At 48.1% G+C, this 26,196-nt stretch overlaps 2 protein-coding genes across 4 annotated transcripts; both read right to left on the bottom strand.

The window, feature by feature from the left end:
- Positions 1 to 2,913: 2,913 nt before the first annotated feature.
- Positions 2,914 to 7,357, bottom strand: LOC136544946 (glutamate receptor 3.4-like). The gene is made up of 5 exons (XM_066537001.1): positions 7,087 to 7,357; positions 4,135 to 5,883; positions 3,616 to 4,019; positions 3,165 to 3,522; positions 2,914 to 3,065 (listed from the first exon to the last, which is right to left on the bottom strand). The coding sequence occupies exons 1-5, from the start codon at positions 7,355 to 7,357 to the stop codon at positions 2,914 to 2,916; spliced, it is 2,934 nt and encodes a 977-aa protein (XP_066393098.1).
- A 5,832-nt stretch (positions 7,358 to 13,189) lies between these two features.
- On the bottom strand, positions 13,190 to 18,451 carry LOC136541346 (glutamate receptor 3.4-like). 3 transcript variants are annotated; one of them, XM_066533181.1, is made up of 5 exons: positions 17,368 to 18,451; positions 16,949 to 17,002; positions 14,777 to 16,444; positions 14,248 to 14,651; positions 13,190 to 14,176 (listed from the first exon to the last, which is right to left on the bottom strand). In XM_066533181.1, the coding sequence occupies exons 1-5, from the start codon at positions 17,657 to 17,659 to the stop codon at positions 13,661 to 13,663; spliced, it is 2,934 nt and encodes a 977-aa protein (XP_066389278.1). In that variant the 5' UTR covers positions 17,660 to 18,451; the 3' UTR covers positions 13,190 to 13,660. The 3 variants fall into 3 exon arrangements, with proteins under 3 accessions (XP_066389278.1, XP_066389279.1, XP_066389280.1); XM_066533182.1 differs by lacking the exon at positions 16,949 to 17,002 and having other exon boundaries at positions 17,368 to 18,447; XM_066533183.1 differs by lacking the exons at positions 16,949 to 17,002; positions 17,368 to 18,451 and adding an exon at positions 17,132 to 17,302.
- Positions 18,452 to 26,196: the final 7,745 nt, after the last annotated feature.

Raw genomic sequence — 26,196 nt, forward strand, 5'->3', positions numbered from 1 at the left:
TCAGGATAATAAGTCTGTGACCTTACTATCATCCACAGTAATGGACGGTCCTCAATCGACATAGGCAGAACAAGTGCAATCCAAGCCTCGCTCGAATGCCTAACCAAGTCCAAATCCAAAGTACCATTCCGCCCGGTCTCCAATTATCATTCTTATATATTCCATGTGACAATAACAATAATATATTTCCTATCTCTTGCGAGTGATAGGTAATCACTCGACTTCTACCGGCGCACATGACCGGCGGCAAGCAAAATATGAAATTGACCGCGGCCAGACCACTGCTGGATCCAATGAGAGTGGGGCGTCTAACTAACTTCCTCTGCTTCTCACTGATGTGAGGAATTGAGCTAGGAAGCTTTGAGTTTGTTATTATGAAGGGAAGAGGGCGGCGCATCACCCTTGCTACCTCATGCGACACAACCCCAACAGAGGTAACCCAGCCACGACCCAACACGGTACGACAACACGAGTACATGGCCACACGAGCAAGGGCAATAAGCACGTCGGGTAGTGCTAGACGGAGCCAAGAGGTGTGCCAGCACGCGGGGCACTTGAATGCGGTAGCCAGGCCCAAGCGGCTCACCGGCGTTAGCTAGCGGAATAGGGCAAATCAGGGAGGCGTCATTGTCACCCTGAAGCTGGGGTCGGCTGACCTAGACACGGTGAGCGGCGGCACGGGCTCGTGGTAGGTGAGACACAGGTAGGGCGACTGCCACATCGACACAGCGATAATGGCCACGACCTTGGCTCAACCCCACGCGTGGCTCAGCGGACACGGTGGCGCACGCATGCAGCGACAGCGGGGCACACAACAATCGTATTGCGACAACGCCTCGCCACGTGACCGCGCAGCGGATGCACCGGCGTAGCGTAGTGGCAACCCTCCGGCACGCTGTAGCGGTGCGCGCAGCAGTGCGGCAGCGAGGTGGGCCAGCAGCGCGATGGCCAGCAGTTGCAGGGCGACGACAGCGGCCCGTTAGGCCGGCCTCGGCCAACCCACGGCCAGACTAGCCACGCGACACTGAGCGGCCGCGCGAGGTGACCGTGCGCCCGAGCCAAGCATATGATGTGCATGAATTTTAAAGCAAAGCAAAGGATGCCGATCATCTCAACCGAAGTTCAACCAATCCTACTAACCTAAAGTCGACACTATCAGCTAGCTAGCGGAGCAATCGCCATGACCCAAGAGCAACTAGAGAAGGAGATAAAAGGATGCTAACTTGGGTTCGTCGCTGGAGTGCCGGTTCACGAACAGGGCGCCAACAACATAGTTAACAACGCGTTCCAACGAAGTTTGGGCAATTTTTACTAGAGCAACGTGACATCCAACACAACTTCGACCTAAGCCATGCTCAAGCACTCGCTTTGATGCAATCAACAATACCAAAACATGTAGCTAGTGTTTAAATATTTTTGTTAGAAATTAAATGTCGAAATAGCATTGTCTTACTACTTTTCCATACTTAGAAAAGTTAAGGATTCAATTCAAACTAACAGCCATTAACACTTTTGTTACAATTTTTAAAAGGCTGAAACCCTATCAACGGTTACCAACAAGTATTTCATGCAATAGTCCACACCTTATACTAACCCATAGGAGCAAAATATTTAAGCACCATTTAACTATTTTGCTCAATATAATTCGTCAAAAATGGTATTTTACACAATAGTTCAAGTGTTTGCCGACTTAACGAAAAGAGCTTATCTTAACGTCAAATTTGATTTTTGAGCTCCCAAAACACTAGTTAATAACATCTATTTTCCAAAAGTTAAAGTTGCCTTTCCATCAACTAAACTTGTACTTCAATTTTTTTTTAGTACTAAATACATGTTATGTTTGATCCTTATTCATAGAAATTGTTTTCTGCCTCACGTGCGTTATAAATTTTTAAAACCTAGAAACTTGTTAAGCTAATCCTTCTTGGTTCTAAATTTCGGTGCTAAGCAAGCTTGTAACAACAGGGATGTTACAATTGTGTCCACTTTGGGCACACTTATCTTCTTTTTAATATAATCGGCAGCTCTCCTGCTTATTCGTTTCAAAAACAAGCATGCAGGTCCTCTCTGCAGTTGATGGTGCCCAACTCTGATGATCCATGCTTGATTGTGGAAGGTTTCAAATCCCAGCTTCGCCTGCCGTTTCCCATGGAAATTATCATTACAATGTGTCGGTCTAGTGCGCAATGATGTCATCTTCAAAGGCATCCCTCACTCGGTTCTTCACTGTATAAATCGATCTTCAAGAAGGAATTTGCTCTAGTTATTCTACTTGCAAAGGTAGCTTTTCATCCTAGTATTGACTTATGGCTCGAAGCTTTTGTGTAATCTTTCTTGTTTTCTTTCTGTCTTTTTTTTTTGTTTGGTGAGGCATTCTTTGTAAACCAAATTTTTAATAAAATCTTCTAGTAGGGGTGCAAACCCCTCCTATTCTATCGAAAAAACTTTGCCCGCATACCAGTAGGGATGAAAACGAAAATGATAATTTCTAATTTACGAAAATCATTTTTGAGTTTTTTCTGATTTTTAGGCCTAACCGGAAAAGATAGCGGTAAACGAAAAAAAAGAAATATCATTTTTGAGGATATCATTTTCATGGATTCCTATCGTTATCAATCTAGATTAAGATTGACTACTACCATTTTCGATATTACGGATGCCGTATTGGTTTCCGACAATATCAATCGATTTCGTTTTCGAGACAAAAACGTGAAACTGAGAGTGATTTCGCCTTCTATCGATCGTTTACGATCGTTTTCAACGTCGTCCATATGCATGCATTGCAACATGTTTGAGTATGCCCCAGGGCCCACCAAATGTAGTACGCGTGCAATACTACAGCTACGTTGCATACCAACAAGATTCTTTCTTCATCCGGTGCTGGAAAACCAGTTTAAAAAAAAAAAGGTGTCTCTACGGGGAGGACGGCCCATCAGAGGTGTCGCTGCCGGACCGGCCCATGGACTTGCTGGAAGTGGAGCTGCTCCGCATGGCGCTCTTGACCTCGGACTCCTTCATGTCCACGAAGGACATGAAGTCCCGGACCCGGAAGCTGGTCTGCCTGGCGAGCCGGCGCAGGCTCTTCTCCTTGTCAGGGAACGGGCTGCCGCCGCCGTCCTCCTCCTCCTCTTTGGTGGACATGAGGTCCCGGATGCTGGTCTGCCTGGCGAGCCGGCGCAGGCTCTTCTCCTTGTCAGGGAACGGGCCGCCACCGCCGTCGTCCTCCTCCTTGTCCTCCTCTTTGGCGCCGTCGCTGGTCCCGTGGCGGTGGTACTGGCAGAACTGGAAAAGTATCCTGGCGAAGTAGACGAGCAGGGCGCCGCCGCAGGCGACGCCGCAGATAAGGAAGAGGCCCCCGAAGTTCGCCACGCTGAGCCTTACGGGGCCGCCCACGCCGTCGGTGGAGTCGCACGTCCCCGTGTTGAGCCAATTGTCGTGGATCCGCTGCAGGTCGCCGCTCTCCGACAGCTTCAGGATGGCCGTCGACAGGTCCACAGCCAGGGGGGAGTCGTGCGGGAACGCCTATTGTGTTTCCACAGATCGTCGACGTCGTCAGTTGGTTAATTTGGTGGAAGGAAGAAAGAAAGAAAGAAAAAACATGCATGTTGGACTTACGAATCCCCATCCGCTCTTGGTGAACTCCTGGCCCACCGTCCTGAACTGGCAGTTGGAGGAGAGGAAGAGCTGCACGTAGGGCAGCTCGTCGACGATGGTCGCCACGCCACCGTTGCTGGGTCCGCGCTGCAGGCTGTCGGCGTACTCGTCGATGGGCAGCTCCCGGAGGCGCGACGCCTTGACGCCCAGCTCCTTGATCATGTAGCTCCCGGCGAAGGAGCCTTGCTGGTAGCCGATGGGGTCGTTGCCGGCGAGGAGGTCGTTGATGCCCTGGATGCCCGTCGACAGCTGCTGCACCGTCAGGATGGACGTCAGGCTGGCTGTGTAGCTCTGGGTGATGATGAGAACCACCAAGAGCCACATGATGACGACGAAGCGACCAAGACTGCTAACAGTCTCCTCTCCTGCATGCATTTCACTTTTCATTAGGATTTCAAGTTCACCTGAAATTAAGATGCTGATTGCTGAATCGATCGACACATTGGATTGATTCACCGGCCAATTCTACTCACGACTCACTTTGCGAGAAGAACACTGCGGCGAAGCTGAACCAGAACATGGTGCGCATCTGGTTCCACGGCGACCCCCGGAACTCCTCGTTGTGCCGGTGCTCCAGGATCCACACCACGGCGCCGATGAAGACGCAGAAACCGACAAAGGTGCCCCACAACTCCGGCGTGAAGGGCTTGAGGAAGGCCCACTCGTCGGAGCTCCTGGCCATCACCGTGGACACGATCACTAGCCCGGAGTCGATGTACGGCTGCGTGAAGTCCACCACCCGCGTCCGGTTCGTCACGATCGAGATGTCGCCCACCGCGGCGTCGAAGAAGCCGTCCGCCACATTCTGCACCAGCTCGTCGTAGCTGGGGCTCGTCACGCCGTCGCCGAACAGGACGAACGACACCGGCACCGGGTACGGGAGCTGCTGCAACGCCGCCTTGAACACGTCGATGCAGTAGCCGCTCACGCCGTCTTTGCTCGTGTCGTCCTTGGACACGAACTCCTTGTACGACGTCCGGTACGGCACGCCGATCCTCAGCGGCTGGCCGTTGTCGGCGAACGCCCACCCGCGCGGCATGGTCGTCGTGCCACCGGGCCAGGTGACGTTGGACATCTGCTGCTGCTGATCCTTCTGCTGCTGGGGCGTCGTGCTACTGGAGTTGGGCGGCGGCCCGCCGTCGTCGAGCAGCGTGGGCGCGTCCACCGACAGGCGCGTGTAGTTGGACCAGTAGGCGACCCGGCGGACGCCGCCCGTGCCGCCGACGTTGAGGATCTCGTAGGCCGGGTTGATGAGGATCCCACTCTCAGGCCCATTCCCATCGGCGTCGAACTGGAACCCCACGCGGCCCGTGACGCCGGTGAAGTTGGCGAGCATGACCTTCCGGAGCAGCTGCTCGCCCTGGTCGAACACCCTGAGCGCGCTCAATCGCAGCGCGCTGCCGTTGGCGTCGCGGATGTTGGGGTCGGCGGAGAAGGTGACGTTGCCGCCGGCTTCGTCGAGGAACTGGTCGATGGCGTGCGCCGCAATCCAGACGGAGTCGTAGGCGAACAGGCTGTACGCGTTGACGACGGCGGTGGCATTATTATTGCTAGGTTGTTCGGCACCGGCGAGCCTGGAGACGAGCGACGCCTTGGCGTCCGAGTCCGGCGTGTACTGGCGCAGCGTGAGGACGCCCTGTATATTATTGGACTCGACGCCCTGTATATTATTGGACTCGGAGGCGGCACCAGAACCATCGATGGCGGCGGCGGCGAGCCAGTCGGTCGCGATCCAGGCGTACTCTGCGACCATCATGCCGAGGTCATGCGCGGCGGCGAAGACGTCGAGGCCTGAGTCCGGGCTGGCGTGGACGACGAAGACGCGCGACTCCATCGAGTTGGCGCGCTGCAGGAGGTCGGCGAGCGTGGCGCGGTCGGCGCCCGGCGGGAACGCGGCCTTGTACGACAACCTGGCGCGCGTGGCCTCCAGCGCGTCGGCGAGCGCGACGACACCGCCGCGGCCGTAGTCGTCGTCGACGTAGAAGGCGGTGACCTCCCTCCATCCGTAGAGCGACACGATGTCGGCGATGGCGGCCATCTGGAAGCTGTCGTCGTGCACGGCGCGGACGAAGTAAGGGTACTGCGTAGAGGCGAGCGCTGGGTCTGTGGCGGCGAAGGACACCAGCGGTACGCGCAGCTCGTTGGCGACGTGGGTGACGACGTGCGCGATGACCGAGGACTGGGGGCCCACCACGGCCACCACCTCCTTCTCCATCAGCTCCAGGCCGGCTGCAGGGTTCAGGTTCATTCAGATCAGTCATCACTCATCAGTGGACAGTGGCATCCCATCGTTGGCCGCAGTTGACTGTGCAGCAGAGGAACAACCAATGACGCGGTCGTTGACCAATGGATTGGATTTGGATAGGCTGCTGCCTGCCTGATCTGGTGATTAGTTTAACTGATGACACGCGCACAATTGTTATTATAAAATTAAACTCGGTTGATTCAGCTAGTATAGGACTCCCCCTCATTTCAAATTATAAGACGTTTTTTTTTTCTAGATGATTTATCTATATCTATATTTATATCTATCTATACCTAATATAAATATAATGTATATATATTAATATAATAATAACAATAATAAATTATTATTATTAAGAAGGCAAAAATTTTCTTCACCTTTTTTTTTTGTCCCCCTCCCCCCAACTATCCGAAAAATAGAGAGTTTTCTTCGTATCTCATATATGACCTGGACTCAGGTCTCATACACATACGAGTTCAGTGGCGGAGCCACCGCCCGGCCACCCCAGGCGGCCGGCCAGGCTCCTCGGCGATTTTTAATAGAAAATTTCCTTTATACCAAAGAAGAGGACTCTAATTTACTAGCTAAATTCTTTTTGCATAGTGAAGATTGCCCAGACTTCTAAGAGTTTCTAGCTCCGCTAATGTATGAGTTAGGACTCGCATCTAGCAATGATGTTAATTACCACAAACTCTCTTTTTTATATTTGATCAGATTTATAAATAAAAGAGGATAAATATTTATCACACCGGATGAGCATGTATATTATGAAAATATATTTTATGATGTATCCAAATGATTTCTTTTGTACACATTTGATCAAACTTAAAAAATGTTTGATTCCAGAAAACTCTGGGAATTAATTCAGTACTCTCTCTCTCTGTATGTTTGGTGAAACTCTGAATGTGATGGCGTGGAATGTGCAATGCATGAGTCCCATGCAGTTTGACACGGTCGCTTTTATGCCTTTATTATGCATATATTATTGAGTATATCTTGATAGGGAAAAAGGATGCTTACAAAAGAAATAAAGGACTAGGGGGGGGGGGGGGGGGGGGGGGGGGGGGGGTGTATCAATGTTGATGTTCTTGTGCAGAAAACAGAGTTGAGACAAATGGAATGCAGTGCAGGGCAGACTGTGCAGTGCAGACAGAGGGAGATAGATTGAGAGAGTAGTCTACTCCTACCTTGGATTATGCCTGCGAATCCGCTGCAGTTGGTGTCCTGTAAGACGACGCTGAGGTTGGTGCCGCTCAGCACCGTGGGGTCGCGGTTGACGTCGTCGACGGCGAGCTGGATGGCGGTCCTGGCGGACCTTCCGATGACGGAGTCGAAGGCGAAGAGGGCTCCGATGGTGATGTTGGTCGGGCGCGCCGCCTGCAGGGCGACTGGCAAGACGGTGCAGAGGCAGAGCAGCCGGAGGAGGGTGGTGCTGGTGGTGGTGGCGGAGGACGCCATATCACTCTGCTGTGCTGGAGGAGACGACTGCATGATGATACTTATATAGGAGGGTCGTCGTCTTGCCTCTAGTCCGTCGATGTACTAGATGTACCTGAGAGAGTCCAGCCAGCCAGACTCATCCAGCTAGCAGGCCAAAAAAAGACAAGTAACCCAATAATGGCTCATCGACGTCTCAGTTAGCAGGCCTCTTACGCCTCGCCATCACTTGGGCCGTGTGCTGCAGCCTGCCGCTGCTGCGGAGTATTCGTTCCTGGAGCTTGAATTCAACGTGTCATGCATGTGTGCAGCTGCCAGTGCCAGTTTCAGCAACGTACTAGAGCCAGTCACGCTGACGTAGTCGCATACTGCAGCGACTTTGTCCACCTACCTACCAACTAGCACCGGCGAAATCCACAAGCCTGTCCCAGTTCGGGAGACCACTCCATGATTATTCTAGAGCCAGCTGGAGTATATATACTAGGCCGGGTTGCACACGCAGGTGATGTGTACATCTCTGTGTTTTTGTTGCTGTGAACTTGTGATACCGCTCTTGCTAAGGTTACATCACTTTGATCTTTGTGAGTTGTGACTGGTATTCGAGCATCGTGGATGCGTGAGGATAGCGTGGCTTCCCTTTCCGGAGTATGTTGACGTGGTATTTCCCTTTCAATGTGGTATATGTATTGTTTTGGTGATTCATTTAGATCTTTCCGTATTATACATAATGTTTAGCTATGATGATGAAGCGAATACACATGGGATACAAAGGAACTTAGAAGAGGCTTAACAAAACGATTAGCTCAAAAAGATATAATGTAGAAAAGATTCATCAGGTGAACAACTTTCCTTTAACATTCCCCCCTCCCACGGGCCAAGAAGAAAAAAGAAAAATAGATTCCCAGCATTTAGTGCAGTGCAATTCAAACACAGAACGGCTTATATTGTAGGCATGCAAGTTTTGATCGAAGTCATCACTCTAGTGTCCGGTAAGCACAAACATAAAAGAAATCGCCATATAGGGAACATCCCGGCACATCAGCCAAAGATGCTCGACGCATATTTTATCAGAAGTGATAATAGCAAGAAGAATAAACAACAGTAGTGTAAACTTACATTTTAGAATCACATGATTGAGGAAGAAAATCTGAGCGCTCATATCCATAGCCCAAGTCTTTTAATCACAAAAATTCTGTTATGATAAAAGAATTCATAGACCTGCTCCAAGGAATTTATCATTCAGTAAAATTATCTAATTTTTAAACAAATAAACATAAAGCAAGTCCTTACAATAATTACCATCGATATTTTACAGGCATAAATTATACATGGATTCATTAGAGCTAGTTGAAGTTAGACAGATAACATTGCCGATTTCCCACCTCCAAAGGCTTTTTAAAGCAAGCACATATAAGATGCTTGATTTTGAAACACCATAAAATGTACAATTTTTAGCACACGTGAGCCATCCAGGTGAGCAGAAACAGGCCAATGGAAAAACTGCGCCATCTAATTTAGACATTTTTTTTATTTCGTACATTCAATGGCAGCTACATATTTGCTCAGTCAAAGCATCAGGATAAAACATTCAATAGCTAGAATCATACCATGGCATACAGGTAGCAATGTCTTGTAGCAACTTTGAATCCGGAAGAAGGAATTAGGAACATTTTGCCATTAGAAAGGACTACATGTTTGCGCTGCATGTAACAATATTCACAGATACTGATAATGTGATCCATTAGAAGTACCATGGGTGCAACGTGGGCTAGAGTCTGACATACGTCCTTCTAACATGATAGGAAGCTCTAGGATAGCTGAAGCTGATGCAACCGCCGTTCTTGAGGTCTGCACGACAGAAGAAATCAAATTGAGTCAGCAACAGTTGAAGCAAGCCAGACATATACAATGGCATATTGCAAGCGGGGTGGTTGAAAAGAATGGTCTGTCTAATGGCATGAGATAGAAACATGTGTAAGAGCAATTGCCTACGAAAACAAACTATTTCAGTTAGAGAAAAAAAACAGAACTTTTCTTGTTTTGTCTGTGTTCGGTGACTGGGTCTGAAACTAACAATTCCAAAGTATCTGTGAAGCCTACATCTAAAACACCAAAAATTTAGACAAAATTATGCACTGCTTAGAAGATTTCATACGGCGTGAGATTAGAAACACGACAGAAGGCTCACTAAATATTATACTGAAATAAGTATACATACACAAAAGGTTGGTGTTTTGACACCTCAACATGGTGCACACCTAAGGTTATGTTCTGTCATAAGCAAACAGTAACGGCACACTTCACTTTTGTTTTCATCTAAGAAGAAATAGCATGTCTCTTTTTGAAAAGCCCGAAAGTTTTGGCTTCATTCTTCTGCTCGCTTTAGATAATAGGAGGCGACGGAAGACTACAGGTCACTATGCCAGCTGAACCACCTACAGATTAATTCCAGGGGCATAACTCAGTCGTTCAGAACTCAACTGCAAAAAGAACACCAAGTGCTTTGAGCCTGTAGGATATTACTATAGGCATGAAAGCAAAAGAGTAGCAGCTAGGCTGTGCTATGAAAACAATCACAGGCATGCACAGGTGTGTGTAAATAGAAAGGAAGGGAGTATACATGTATACATGTGTGTTTATCATGCTTTGTGTTTCTTAATTCTAAGCCAAAACTGTAAGTCTCTGCCAACAAATATCAAACAAATACCATCTAATCAGAGCAGGGTTATCAACTGTCATTTTTAACATGCATATTAAAAAAAATCAATCAATCAACTGTCTGTATGGTCAGGATTAGAGAGAAATAACCACGAAAGTAAACGGCAATCCCCTGGATGAACCCAAAAATTGAATTCACCTAATCGACAGTGTGGCTTAGCTACATTTCGTCAGTAGAAGCCAAAAGGCAAAGCATAAGCTGCTTTATTCATCCAGCGAACACCGAACAGCCGAACATCATATGTTCTCCAAAAACATAATAGTTTATTCATCCAGTGAAATTATACATGGTTTCGCTGAGAAAGGTGTAGTGTAGTTAACCAGAAAATTGAATAAATGGAATGAACAACCACCTGTACCGCTGAGGACAGAGAGCATCAAGAGGCAAAGCTGAAAGGAACAACAGATGTGCGCAGGTGGAACCAAACCTGGGCAAAAAGATCTGAGATCAAAGAAAGAACAGGCACGACTGCATATTTGAGCATGTTGTAGTTGTCAGATTTATCTGGGCATAACTGAGTCCTATATGGGATACGCCATTAGGAATGGTAAAACCAATGGACTGTGAAAAGACAACATATGGAAGGAATGAATAACACTGTAGCACCGTATAAACATTTTTTGTGATCTAAAAGAAAGGAAAGAAGGGGGGGGGGGGGACTGAGGCTGCAAATAGTAGTGAACATATTTTCATTATTTAATCTGCATTGGTGACTACATCATGAGAAATATTAGTTTGTTACGAAACACTCACATCTATTATCTTAACAGGAGATGAAACATATAGGCTAGCTGGGTCCAGGTGTCCCTTGGCTACCTTAGTGAACCAAAGGGAAAACAACCAAACTTGACCTCCTTGATAAGAGGTGTACAATGTGTTCTTAGATAAGGTAATGTTCTGCTGTTCAAATTAGTTATACATGTCTAGTGCTGCACCCTGCTGAAATAAATGTTCGAAGGCCGACAGACATGACTATAAAATTGTAAAGTATTAGGATGGTAAAAACCTTGGCTCACATCAAAGAATATGTAAGCTCTGACAAAGCAAGATAGAAGATAAAACAACGTATTTGATTACATTTCTGACATTTTTTATGCTTGTGAAGTGCCATCACCCAAAAGAGCACTGAATAGTACAAATGTCATGGACCACAAAATAAGCACAAAGATTAATTCCTGAAAGCCTAGATCTTCGTACTGAAACATAAAAATATTTTTAACTCAGTTCATGCATGTAAGTTAAATATAAAATATCAGATGACTAAATGGCCTGTTGTAACAACAAAAATGGCTAAAAACAAACATGAAAGAGATTTTAATTCAGTTCGTATATGTCAGATATATATATCCTAAAAATACCTGAAACCATTAGGCAAAAGCTTTCCTTACATGTATGGCACTATTACAGTGCTAACCCTGATTGGTGAGAATCACAAAGAAACCTTCAGGTATTTGAAATTTGGAACATGGCAAATAGATTATGTCGTAGAATATTCGATAAGGATGCCAGCAATAGGGAAAAAAGCAATGCTAATTACCTGCCAGCATAACTGTTTGAAGCCCGTGAACCTCATGAAAGTACACATAGTGACATATCTCTGCTAACAAAGAAGAAGATTTGCTTTAAGAAAACAGTTTCAGTGGCATCAGTAAGTACCATAAGCATGGAACAATAGGCCAATAGCCAAATAGCACAAGCATGGAATAGTATCTAACAGATCTGCAGAAAAAAAAAGTGGGAGGACGGATCTGAGAAAAAGAATTTTTTAGTGACCCACCGGATGACCGCCGGACACGTACGATGCTGGAGCTGCAGAGATCAAGGAGTCGATGATGCAGCGGAGGAATCCGGCCAGGAAGAGCGACGTCGTTGCAGACGTGCAGGAGAAGAATACGGACGGAGGTGTAGGAATCGCGCTGGCAGCAGCCCGGCGCTGTTGAGCGAACCTGCGGTAGGTCTGGGAGAGGCGTGGTCGTCGCCGCCTCTTCGTTCTGGCGTAGCTACCGGCTGGGTTGCGCGCGGCATCGGCGCACCGTGGCCAGGGAAGAGTAAGCGCGGCCGCTGGGAGCGAAGAAGAGGCGAACCGCGGAGGCACGGACGCAGCATGGATGGAAGCGGAGGAGGCGAGGCAAGGCGACGGAGCGGGCGAGGATGGTGGACGGGGATTGGGAGGAAGCCAACGGCGAGGCAGGTAGGCGCGGCATCCGGGGGCGTGGCGGCCGGTGGGGAGATGGAGGCGGAGGCGGCGAGGCGTTTTTCTTCCCACGGGAGCTAGGGGAGGGGAAGAGGATGAAGCGGAGGCGTCGAGGCACTGCGAGGGGTTTTATTTTCCCAGAGGCCCTAGGCGGCGGCACTGGACGAACCGGGATAGAGCAAAACGACGCGGACACACGCACGAGGCACGTGGAGGTGTCGGATTCGCGAACAGTAAATGAACAGTAGATGAAGCCCTCTCGTCGCGCGGATGCTAGGAGCTTTATGGCACGTGGAGGTGTCGGATTCGCGAACAGTAAATGAACAGTAGATGAAACGCTCTCGTCGCGCGGATGCTAGGAGCTTTATGGAGTTTCATATTCTATTACGGTATGTATGAGTATGTATGTTTGTATGTAGTAGAAATCATAGCCTTGCAAGATACTCTCCTCTGTAACCATCCAGCTAATGAAGCTTAGTACTAGGTTTGTTTTGGCTTCCTTTCGCCAGTCTGCAGGATCTCCAGACTTGCAAAGCATCAGAAGAAGTAACCAGCTCCGGCTTCATCTTGAGGAAACTCTGCATTCGGTCCACCACTTGCAGCTTCTCCAGGGAAACGTCCAGTCCCACCTTTCCTCTTGATCCCCAACACTATTCTTGAAAAAGAATCCTTCTTGTTCTCCGGGCACAGGATTAGCCAATTTTGCACCGTATAGGCAATTTTGTTCAGCAGGATATCCATCCCTTTCCAGACAACATTCTGAAAACAAAGGTCATTTCATAGCTTCCATAAGGTCCAAAGAGCAGCAGCAGTAACTAAGCCAAAATTGGCCAATGGATTCAAAAGAACCACCCAAGTTAACTTTTAAGAATTTCAGAGAGCACACACCAGAGCTGTGCAGCTACTGCAAACTCAAAAAACAGGTGTAAGACAGATTCCATCTAGAACGTGTCATAATATATGTATAGCAAAAACTTCTCATTTCATCTTCAGCTGTCCACACAAGTTTGAAGTTTTCGTACATAATACCCTGTAATTCTACAGCTACATTGCATCTAGCACCTACAGATTCTATCTTCAGGTGATGAAAAACCGTATATATAATCGCTGACTGAATCGCAATTTGTACAAACGTACAGTTTCGTCAATTTCAGATCGCCGACTCCCAAATATAGGGCACATCCAGTGTCGGAGGCTTCCACATGAGTGGGGTCTGGGAAAAGAAAAAATCAAGGCAAACCTTTCCCCCACAAAATCTACAGATAGACTGCTTCGAACCCGCGACCTGGTGACTCAATCAGACAGCTCTGCCGCACCAGGCCTGCCCTTCTTTCGGATCGCCGACTCCAGCTACCTAAAAGTCAGGCCTGCACCGAATCGTGTCCTTGAAGAAGAACGCCGCCGCCCCGTATTACACCGGCGACATGGAGGACGGCCGTGACAAGGACGGCCCTTCAGAGGTGTAGCTTCTGCCGCCCATGGACCCGTCGAGCCGCCTGTTGGACCTGCTTCGGATGGCCCTCTTCACCTCGGCCTCCTTCATGTCCACGAAGGACATGAGGTCCCGGATGCTGGTGAGCCTGGCGGGCCGGCGCAGGCTCCTCTGCGGGTCAGGCAACGGGCCGGCGCCATCGTCCTCTTGGGCGGCGCCGGCGGTGGTCCCGGTCCCGTGGTACTCGCAGAACTGGCAGAGTATCCTGGCGAAGTAGATGAGCAGGGCGATGAAGCAGGCGACGCTGCAGATGAGGAAGAGGCCCCAGAAGCTGCCCAGGTTGAGCCTGTCAGCGCCCACGCCGTCGGTGCTCTGCGACGCGCACGTTCCCGGTTTGAGCCACTTGTCGTGGATCCGCTGCAGGTCGCCGTTCTCCGACAGCGTCAGGATGGCCGTCGACAAGTCCACCGCCAGTGGGGAGTCACGCTGGAACGCCTGTTATCGAAGTCGTCGTCAGTTTGGAGAACGAAACAAACAAAGAAAGAAAGAGACGAAAAACTCCTTACGAATCCCCATCCGCTCTTGGTGAACTCCTGGCCCACCGTCCTGAACTGGCAGTTGGTGGAGAGGAAGAGCTCCACGTAGGGCAGCTCGTCGACGATGGCCGCCACGCCGCCGTTGCTGGGTCCACGCTGCAGGCTGTTGGCGTAGTCGTCGATGGCCAGCTCCCTGAGGCGCGACGCCGGAACGCCCAGCTCCTCCATCATGTAGCTCCGGGCGAAGGAGCCGACCTGGTAGCCGATGGGGTCGTTGCTGGAGAGGAGGCTGTCCAGGCCCTGGATGCCCGTCGACAGCTGCTGCACCGTCAGGATGGACGTCAGGCTGGCCGTGTAGCTGGAGTTGATGATGAGCACCACGAAGAGCCAGATGATGAGGACGACGCGACCAAGAGTGCTCACGGTGTTCTGTCCTGCATTTCCCATTAAAATACAGAGGATTTCAGATTCAGCTTCATGGTGGAAAATCGGTGCTGATTGCTGAATCGATCGAACTGAATAAACAATAATCCAACAACATTGTACTCTAGCTACTCACTGTGCGCGAAGAACATCGTGGAGAAGCTGAACCAGAACATGGTCACCATCTGCTTCCTGGGCGACCCCCGGAACTCCGGGTTGAACCGGTGCTCCAGGATCCACACCACGGCGCCGACGAAGAGGAAGAAGGCGCCGATGATGGCCCACATCCCCGGCGTGAAGGGCCTGAGGAAGGCCCACTCGTTGGAGCTCTTGGCCTTCACCGTGGACACGATCACCAGCCCGGACTCGACGTACGGCTGCGTGAAGTCCACCACCCGCGTCCGGTTCGTCACGATTGAGATGTCGCCCACCGCCGCGTCGAAGAAGCCGTCCGCCACCCTGTGCACCAGCTCGTTGTAGCTGGGGTTCTTCACGCCGTCGCCGAACAGGACGAACGACGAAGGCACAGGGTACGGGAGCAGCGCCACCGCCGCGTTGAACACGTCCACGCAGTAGCCGCTCACGCCGTCGGGGCTGGACCGGTCCTTGGACACGAACTGCTTGTACGTCGTCCGGTACGGCACGCCGATCCGCAGCGGCTTGCCGTTGTTGGGGAACACCCACCCGCGCGGCTTAGCCGTGGTGTCACCGGGCCAGATGACGCTGTACATCTGCTGCTGCTGCTGGGTCGTCGTGCTGTTGGGCGGTGGCCCGCCGTCGGGGAGCAGCCTCGGCGCCGCCACCGACAGGCGCGTGTAGTTGGACCAGTAGGCGACCCGGCGGACGCCTGTGCCGCCAACGTTGAGGATCTCGTAGGCCGGGTTGATGAGGGCGTCGAACTGGAACCGCACGCTGCCCGTGACGCCGGTGAAGTTGGCGAGCATGACCTTCCGCAGCAGCTGCTCGCCCTGGTCGAACACCTTGAGCGCGCTGAGACCCAGTGCGCTGCCGTTGGCGTCGCGGACGTTGGGGTCGGCGGAGAAGGAGATGTTGCCATCGCTGGTGTCGCTGAGGAACTGGTCGATGGCGCGCGCCGCCATCCAGACGGAGTCGTAGGCGAAGAGGCCGTACGCGTTGATGGCGTTGCTGGATGCTTTGGAGGTGGCGGCGAACCTGGAGACAAGCGACGCCTTGGCGTCCGAGTCCGGGGTGTACTGGTGCAGAGTGAGGACGCCCTGTATATCAGACTTGGAAGCGGCACCAGCACCAGCGCCATCGATGGCAGCGGCGGCGAGCCAGTCGGTGGCGATCCAGACGTACCCGGCGGCCATCATGTCGAGCGACCTCGCGGCGGCGAAGACGTCGAGGCCGGAGTCCGGGCTGGCGTGGACGACGAAGACGCGCGACGCCATCATGTTGGCGCGCACGAGGAGGTCGGCGATCGCGGCGCGGTCGGCGCCCGGCGGGAACGCGGCCTTATAGGAGACCCTGGCACGATTGGCCTCCAGCGCGTCGCCGAGCGCGACGACGCCGCCGCGGCCGTAGTCGTTGTCGACGTAGACGGCCGTGACCTCGCGCCAGCCGTGGTGCGCGACGACGTCGGCGACGGCGGCCATCTGGAAGCGGTCGTCGTGCGTGGCCCGGACGAAGTAGGGGTACTGTTTGGAGGCGAGCGCCGGGTCGGTGGCGGCGAAGGAGAGCAGCGGCACGCGCAGCTGGTTGGCCACGTGGGAGACGACGTGCGCGATGCCCGAGGACTGCGGGCCCACCACGGCCACCACCTGCCTCTCCATCAGCTCCAAGGCTGTGCATCAGGTCGGATCGAGGGGGGTTGAGTCGTCAGTGGCATCGCAGTTGACTTTTACAATTAGCAGCAGAGCAAGCAGTAACAATCAATGAAGCGGTCGTTGACTAACGGATTGGATTTGCATAGGCAGGCTGACTCATCTTATCTGGTGATTAGTTTAACTGACATTATTACAAAATCAAACTCGGTTGATTCAGCTAGTATAGTAATCATGTTTGTTGTTTATTCAACGAGTATATGCAAGCTGCTAGCATGGTTTGTTTGAAGAATAATGGAGCCTAGCCTAGCTTAATTTGTTGTTAAAAAAACCAGACTTGACTAGACTAGAAGAGTGCCCCTGCGTCCCTATATTAGTACTATGTGCCTGATGATACTCTGAATGTGAAAACTTCGAAAAGAAAGAAAGAAAGAAAGAAAGAAACTCTGAATGTGACGGTGTGGAATCTGAATGCATGAGCTGAGTCCCACCAATGCAGTTTGGAAAGAGGAAGGAATACTTACAAAAGAAAGGACAGAGGTATATATCTTGTCTTGATGCAATCAAATGTTGATGTTCTTGTGCAGAAAGAGAAATCAAAGTTTAGAGAATGGAATGCAATGCAGGCAAGCAAGGAATGGAATGGAATGCGGTGCATGCAGGACCGAAAAAAAGTGAAGGAAAGGGGAGATGTTGGCTGCACCCACACATTAAGCCCCACTTGACATGATGATTTGGTGCTGCTGATGATGCGTAATGACGGGGCAACCACCCAAAACGGAGGAGGCATATCACATCACATCAAGATTCATGGCAATCTCACCGAGGATGGAATGGAAACCCCAATCCCCAACCCACAGGAAAGTTAGTTAAAGAAAGAAAGAAAACAGAGCAGATAAGCAGAGTAGGAAAACAGAGTATGAGCAGAGCATTCGTATCCTACCTTGGATTGTGCCGACGAATCCGCTGCACTTGGTGTCCTGGAAGATGACGCTGAGGTTGGTGCCCCTCAGCACGTCGGGGTCACCGTTGACGTCGTTGACGGCGAGCTGGATGGCCGTCCTGGCGGACCTGCCGATGACGGAGTCGAAGGTGAAGAGCGCGCCGATGGTGACGCTGGGTGGGCGCGCCGCCGCCTGCAGGGCGACGGGGAAGGCGGCGCAGAGGCAGAGCAACCGGAGGAGCGTGCCGGTGCTGGTGCTGGAGGAGGAGGATGAGGACCAGGACGACGCCATCTCCTTCTCCACCCCTGCTCCGCTCAAGGCTCAAGCCCAAGGCAAGAAGCAGAAGGTGATGGTGAGGGTGAGGGCTTGTGGCTGTCGCCTCAGCCGGCCCCTGGCTCCGATCCGGACATGGCAACGGCGGAGACAGAAAGATACGATTTTGGGGAAGAAAGAAAGAAAGGAACAAGCGAGCACCGACGTCGACGGGACAAAAGAAAACTTGGGTGAATGCCCGGCCGGCCGGCACCAGTGAATGAAGAAGAAGCGGAGGAGGATGGGAGGAAAAGGAAGAATCCAGCAAGAAAGAAGAGTAGTAGTAGTGCTATGTATGTATATATATAAATAAAACACAATAAGGAAAAAAAGAAGAAGAAGCTGGGCTGGCACTGGACTGAAGAGGCTCCAAAAGAAGAAAGAAGAGGCCTGTCCGGGGATTGGAATGGATTCGATTCAGCTGACTGCAGAGGAGAGGAGAAGGATCAACAGAGGGTGGTGGTGCGCAAGGCAACCAGCAGAAAGACCCAGGACTGGAGGAGGAGGAGCAGGCAAGTAGTAGGCGAGGACTAGCCTACCTACAAGCTGTGTACAGTGCCTGCTGAGCAACAAGGCAACAAGCCTGCTGTTGCTGTGCTTGAGACTTGAGGCCTTGTTGGACTGGAACTAGAGATGCGCTGATGCAGATGTAGACATGGATGGAGACTACTGCACTGCGAGAGCAAGAATTGGAATTGGAATTGGGATTGGACACCCACCCAGAGCGACGCCAATGCCTACACTATCTATCAGACGTGGAGAGAAGACAGGACGAGGCAGCAGCTACTATCATTCAATCATTCCGTCACAAACATACTAGGACAACAAATCAAGGCGGGTTTTCATTACTACTACCATTGACAAGAAAAATAAAAACATTCAAATCAATCATCACACACACCATCTCTGTCGTCTATATGTCGACGGAGCGGAGGGAGAGTGTGTAAGAGTAGTAGTGGAGCCTCTCTCCACCATGTCTTTTGTACCGCCGTGGAATCGGATTCTAACATCCTTATTCACATCACACAGGTCATACATAGGGTCAGAGTGTATGTAAATATATATTATAGTTTTGTTTTCATAAAGAAAGGAGGCTCCACGCACGACACGAGCGAAAAAAGAGTGAAGTGAAGTCAAGCCACAGGTCTGTCCTCAGTCCATGATTATTCTAGTGCATATGTTATTAATATGAGTACGACCCATCCGTGGTGGTACTGGAGTATATGCAGTAAAAATCGTCAACTTGCAAGATAGGTTATGTTCGATCTGATAACCGATTCCAATCCGGCGTTCGTTAACGCAGCAAACGATTAGTTGTCCGAGCTGCATGCGCCCACTCCTCAGTCCTCAGCGAACGATTAGCCTCTTCGCTTGCTTGTAAATCATCGTAAATTTTCAGTCAGGAACAGTATTTTTCTCTCATACCAAATCAGCCAGCAGTAAATAATCCATGATCATTTACGCCCTCCCGAACAAGCCGTAGTTGTCCGAGCTGCATGCGCCCACTCCTATGCTCACCGCTGACGTGAAAGAAAAAAAAGCGAAACATTTATTTAAAAATGCTATAACTTTTAAACGGTGTATCTATTTTTAAATCCGTCTGCACCGGCATGTTCTACGCGACGAGGCGAACAAAACTAGACCTACTTGTATATATTTTGAATAATTTTTTTTCTAGTTAAAATTTATGTGTATTACTTTTGTATAACTTATAACTTAAAACTTATATACATAAGTTGATTGAATAACTTTTTGTTAGTCGGATTCATTCGGTGGCATGACTACACCTGCACGAACGTTCCTTTTTTCTTCCTTTTTTTGTTTTTTACCATTTTTCTCTTTTTTGTTATATATTTATAAGTTATACTACATACTTATTTTGATATATAGTTTTCATATTTCTACTAATATGTTATGATATTAATTTGTACATCTAAGTTTTTTAATATAACTTATACGTCCAACTTTACTCTAAATCATTCATCAAGTTATATATCTAAATTATACAAATAAGTTATACATAAAAGTTTTGTGTATAACTTTGTAGTTTTCTATGAAATTATGTTGATAAGTTTGTTCCGTAAAATATTATACATAAAAGTTATGCATATAACTTTGTCACGTAGTTAGTTATATGTATGAGTTATGTGTGTAACTTTGCCGATAACTTTATAACGTTGAAGGTATATGTTGAAGTCATGTGTATAAGTTATATGTATAAGTTAGACGTTGATGTTTGTTCAACAAGTTATACGTAAAAGTTATGAGTATAACTTTGTAACTTCCAAAAAAAAGAAAAGTTACATAATTTTTTTTACCAAAAAAAGGAAAGTTGCGGATTTTTTTACTAAAAATGGAAAGTCGCGGGGTTATCGGATCGTTCACCATATTAGAATCTGGTTGGTGAACGCCCGCTAATTAGCGTGGCTGGATCTGATACCGTCACGAGAAAAAAAAATCCATCAAACATAAGTATGCGAAGTGAGCGTTTTTAAGTAGATTAAGGAAGAAACATCCGGTCACCAACATTCAACAAGTGAATGTGTACAGCCATACATACAGAAACAACACTAAGGCCAAACCGAAAACCGGTTACACAATCCAGAACAACTGAAACTAAGTAAAGCAGAACAACTCCTCTAAGAGCTGATGCTAAAACACATAGCCCTTAAGTTTTAATCCTCTTTAGATGTCTCCACCAATGCTTTCCAAAGACTTCCAACATCAAAACTTCCAGTAAATGACAAGCTTCCTTCATTTGTCTTCCCTCTTTCTCTTTAGACAGCTGCGGCCAAAGTCTGATCTAGTATGTCCCTCTGAAAATCAACTGTGAGAAAGAGTTAGTCGTTGTTCTGCTAAACACAGCATCATTTCTACGTAACCATATCGCCCAACACAAAGCTGCTACCCCCACTATTATTTGATTTCTTAGGCTTGGAGGGAAGCTTCTTAGCCAAGAACCAAACATGTGGCTTATATCCTTAGGTGGTTTAATATTAAACGCTAAGAACACAGAATTCCATACCCCCTTAGCGACATGACATTCTAAAAAGAGGTGTTGTATGGTTTCTGCCATGTCACAGAAGTTGCACTTGGTTTCCCCTTTCCAGCCTCTTTTTAACAGATTATCTTTTGTTAAGACCACCTCCCTTTTTAGATACCATGGAAAGATTTTAATTTTTAAAGGCAATTTAGCCTTCCAAAAAGAACATTTCCCTAGATTTCTAGCCCTCCCCGTGATGTCTTTATATAAAGACTGAGTTGAAAAGAGACCATTTTTACTTAGCCGCCAAAGAAAAACATCTTAATTCTCATTCAACTTGATTGAAAGTACTAGAGCAACTAGTCTAAACCAGTATCGCAATTTCTCCCATAGGAGTGCCCTCCTAAACGCCATGTTAAGGGGAGTTGTACCTAGTACATTGGCCACCGAAACATTCTTCCTTCTTGCTATTCTATATAGACCTGGAAATTGTAAACTTAAAGGCTCTTGGCCTGTCCAAAGATCTTCCCAAAATCTAGTTTGGTTTTCACTGTTGACTTTAAACTTTCCCTTTTCTAGAAATAGAACTTTAACATCCATGAGACCTATCCAGAAGTGTGAGTCTCCTGGTTGCTTCTTCACCTGAGACAAGCATTTGTTATTTTTTAAATACTTGTTTCTTAGAACCTTTTGCCAAAGGCCATCCTCATTCAAAAGCTTGAATAGCCATTTACTGAGTAGACACAAATTTTGGACTTCAAGGTCTAAAATTCCTAACCCACCCAAACATTTTGTTTGACACAGGATGTCCCACTTGGCAAGTCTATACTTCTTCTTATGTTCGTCGCACAGCCAAAAAAATCTGGATCTATAATAATCCAATTTTTAACTATTCCTTTAGGAATCGGTAGAAAGGACAACATATACATTGGTAGGCTGGACAAAACCGAATTGATTAAGACTAGCCTACCTCCTGACGACAAAAGCTTCCCCTTCCAACTGCTAAGCTTCTTTTGAAAACGCTCTTCTATAAGTGCCCAATCTTTCTTCAACAACCTACGAAAATGCATGGGTATACCTAGATACTTGAAGGGTAAAGTCCCTTGGTTACACCCAAACAGCTCAGAAAATTCCTTACTCCTCTCTTTAGCCAAACCAAACCAAAACAACTCACTCTTATGGAAATTGATTTTTAACCCTGCTAATTTTTCGAACGCCGTTAATAACAGCTTCAAGTTCTTAGCTTCCTCTAAATCATTTTCCATAAGCAGAATCGTATCATCGGCATACTGCAAAATGGACAAACCCTCATCCACCAGATTAGATACTAGCCCCATGAGACAGCCTCCTTGCTTTGCTCTAGAGATAAGAATGGCTAGCATATCAGCCACTAAGTTAAAAAGAATAGGCGAGAGAGGATCTCCCTGCCTAAACCCTTTTATGGTCTAGAAAAAATGCCCTATTTCATCATTAACTTTGACTCCTACACTCCCACCACTCACAATAGCTTCAATCCATTTACACCATGTCGGCGAAAAGCCCTTCATTCATAAGGTTTATTGTAGAAAGGGCCAGTTAACCTTATCATAGGCTTTCTCAAAGCCTAATTTTAGGATTAGACTGTCTTTCCTTTTGCGATAAAGTTCGTGTATTGTCTCATGAAGCACCACTACTCCCTCCAAAATATTTCTCCCTAGCATGAAAGCCGTTTGAGAAGGATTTATTACAGTATCTGCCACCTTTGTCAATCTGTTAGCTAGGACTTTTGTAAAAATCTTAAAACTAACATTGAGACAATAAATTGGCCTATACTGTTGAATCTTTTTAACTTCCTTTTGCTTAGGGGTCAGTGATATAATCCCGAAGTTCAGACTTAAGATGGGCAAGTCCCCGCTACGGAAATCTTTAAACATGGCCATTAGGTCATTTATTAAACTCCAAAATACCTGGTAGAACTCCACTGGGAAACCATCAGGACCCGGGGCTTTGTTGTGTTTCATTTGAAAAATAGCTTCCCTTACTTCCTTCTCAGAAAACTCGCCAGTCAGTCGAACATTTTCCGCCTCACTGACCTGTGGAATATCTCCCATTTGTGTCTCATCAAGAGAGAAGACATTTCTCTGCGAGGCACCAAAAAGGTCCTTGTAATACTTTGTTATAAAGTTCCTCAAGTTTTCCTCTCCTTCAATTACTCCCTCGTCTTGTTCTAATCTAAATATTCTAGTTTTCCTTCTTTTACCATTGGCTATCATGTGAAAGTAGTTCGTATTATTATCACCTTGCAATAGCCCTTTGGTTTTTGATCTTTGAAACCATTTGATTTCTTCAGTTCTGAGCAAATGGGCTATCCTTTCTTTCACACTTTGTTTTAGGTCGGTTTCAGGTTGACCTAGGGGCTGCGATTCCGCCTTTCTGTCCAGTTCATCAGCAATCTTAAACAATTCCTGTTTTTCTTTTTTATAGTTAACATTATGTAACACCCTCAGTGTTACACCCTAAACAAACCACTAAACCATGTCATGAGCATCATGTTTATATGATAAAGCATGTGATAAAGTGTGTAGATCAATTTCTTGTAATATAAAATAACTAATAAAAGTGTTTAATGAAAGTTGATTCAATAGCTCATGTATATCGAGTAGGGTTGAAAACCAATTTTTATTGAGCAAAAATATTATAGAACATGTATGTGACCCTAAATAAAGTTTGAAGTATAAACTTTGTAGAGGACAATGCAACTCTTGTCTTAGAAAAATAATATTGCTAGCTTGTATTTCTAATAGCTTAGAAATCGAACTTGAAATCAAATTCAGCCCAAGACAACAAGTTCTTGTCTGAAAACAGTGTGACAATGCAATGTTGGTGAATTAATTCAGGAAAATATAGCTAAAGGTCAATGCTGTGTTTTTGCTCCTTATGGTAGACTGATGTACCCTCTTTAGCATGGTCGAGGTAGTTTAGCTTCAACTGTGTTAGGTTAGTTTTTAGACGCGCTTTAAAATTCATGCACGTCATATGCCTGGCCTGTGTGCACGGTCACCTTGCGTGGCTGGCCGCGTCCCGCGCGCCGTGGTGCCGAGCCCGGTCGGCCTGTCTGGCCGTGGGTTGGCTGTGGCCGGCCCCAGCGGGCCACTGTCGTCGCCCTGCAGCTGCTGGCCGTCACGCTACTGCCCCACCTCGCTGTTGCGCTGCTGCCACCACTGCCACCCTTTCTGCCTCGCGCTGTGGTGCTGCTGCTATCCTTCTCACCATCACACGCGTGGGCTTGTCCCTGCTGCCGGCGCCGTCACCTCTTCGTCGCGTCCACACTCTCTGCAATTCTACGTCGCTGCCTGGCCTGCCCGATGGCACTGCCACTGCCGCGCGCGCACATGGCGCACTCACTGAACCGGCACAAGGCCATGCCCGCAGCCATAGTATCCCCACGTGCCCCTTAGCCCCACCGCGACAGTCGTAGTCCCAACCGTCATCGTCTTTAAGCACGTCGTGCCGGTGTGCAAGCTGACCCCCTCCCTCCCCTTTCTTGTCGTTTCCACCCGACGCGACGCCATTCAATAAATCCAGCAGGGAGAGGTCACCATTGCCCGATTCGTCGCGTCCCTAGCTCCGCCATTGACCCCCTTAGCCATCTGACCCCATCTAGCCTTGAAGCGAGCACAGCCAAGCTCCAATTTGGACTTTTTTCTCGCCGCCGTGCCGATAAGGCCGAGCTCGGCCATTGCCATGGGCAGTCCTCCATCTATCCACCCCGATCCAATCCAAGTGCATCGCTAGCTTCGCTTCCACCTCTACGTCGCCATGTGCTCCTTAGCCGTACCTCTACCGCTACCCCAGCGCTACTGACGCAGTCGTGTCTGCCGTGGTGCGCCGCCGTGCCGCTCGGTCGCACGTGACCGGCCTCGCTCAGGCAGTCCCCGACTGTACCGTCACCTCGGCCAGGTCCATGGTGAGCCCCTGCTGCTCGCACGCTAGCTGGTTAAGCCGGTAGTTGTCCTAGCTCACCAAAACACCGCCGCCGTTGTGACAGAACCGTCAAATTCATACAAGCTCAAGTACGGCTGTCCCCATTTAACACGTTGACACGCACATACTTTCACTTATATAAACCCGTTAGTCCGCCGAGTGTCACGAAGGACCTCGATAAATCAACATCACAACCAAGATCGCACGATTAAGCAAATACACATCATATACACGCACTTGCAGCGGAAAAAATATTACAAATGGGTTCACAAATAATAGTACAAGTTTGGGTTTTCAAAACCGGTTAAGGGAAACAACATAGCTTTTAAATGATTACATTAATATAAGTTCCAAATACATTGCTACCATAAGTGACAAAACCCGCAAGGTAACAAGAAATGTCACTTCACAAAAGCTCATGAAGTGGTTAGGAACGAAGGATGTTGAGAGAGCATTTGGTGTTTTTTTTAGCAACAACAACGGGGACGATGAGTCCCCACCTGATTATATTACCACTGATTCCAGACAATTTTGTTGGGTGGAGGGCCGTAGCCCGGGTTTAGGCATGGCGCCAATTACATGAATACGATACAAGAACCAAAGGAAAAGATAGAGGTTACATTACATCCAAACTATAGAGCTCCAGAAGTAAGACAGCAGAGGAGCATTTGGTGTTTTGCAGTCACACTTTCCCATGATTAGGGTCCTGTAAGATTCCAGAACAAGGAGACTATGGTATACTTTGACAGCGTGTGTGATCATGCATAATATGATAATTGAGAATGTGAGAAATGAAGACATTGTTGGGCGCTATGGCAATGATCAAGATGTGGGGGTAAGAAGCCGAGGGAGGAGGAATACCAATGCCGTAATCCAGTTGTGTTGTCAGAGTTTCTCAAGATATACAGGGAGATTGAAGATAAAGAGGGACATGAGAAATTTTGAAACGATCTTGTGGAACATCTGTTGTTTAATTGTTTTGGTAGACTTCATTTGTGTTGGATTATGTCATTTGATTTGATGAGATGTCATGAACTATATATGTCACAATGGACTATATCATCAAATTCGGACTAAATTTGAACTTTAATTTAAATTTGAACATTCATGCATAAATTTAAATATGGTTTCTTCATAGTAAAATCATAAATAATTTATTATTTATTGTGGTGTTGCCAAATGCATATGTACAGATGGTGAAAATATATGGAGTAAATGTCCTGATCTCAAAAATAAGAGAGCCTTGAAATCAATGTCAATGGTTTCTGATGATTCCAGGGCTTCGTTGGAGTTGCTCCGATGTAAGCAAACAGGATCCGTGGTTGGCCTGCCCCTGCATCTGCATCACATGTGAGGTGTGAGCTCTGCCTGACGTAGCGTGCGAGCGGCCGGTCAACGGTCTCCGTCGTCTTCATTCCCTTCCGTGCGGACGGACGCCATACGTACGGATGCAGACATAGCCTGGTGATAGCCAGAAGGGAAGGACGTCGTGCTCGTGCATGCATGCGGATGGAGAAAAACGCTCTGGCTTCTCAAACAAACTCTCCCAATGGCAAGCCAACCACTGGTG

The sequence above is a fragment of the Miscanthus floridulus genome, chromosome 3 (genome assembly GCF_019320115.1).
Source record: "Miscanthus floridulus cultivar M001 chromosome 3, ASM1932011v1, whole genome shotgun sequence".
Taxonomy (NCBI): Eukaryota; Viridiplantae; Streptophyta; class Magnoliopsida; order Poales; family Poaceae; genus Miscanthus; species Miscanthus floridulus.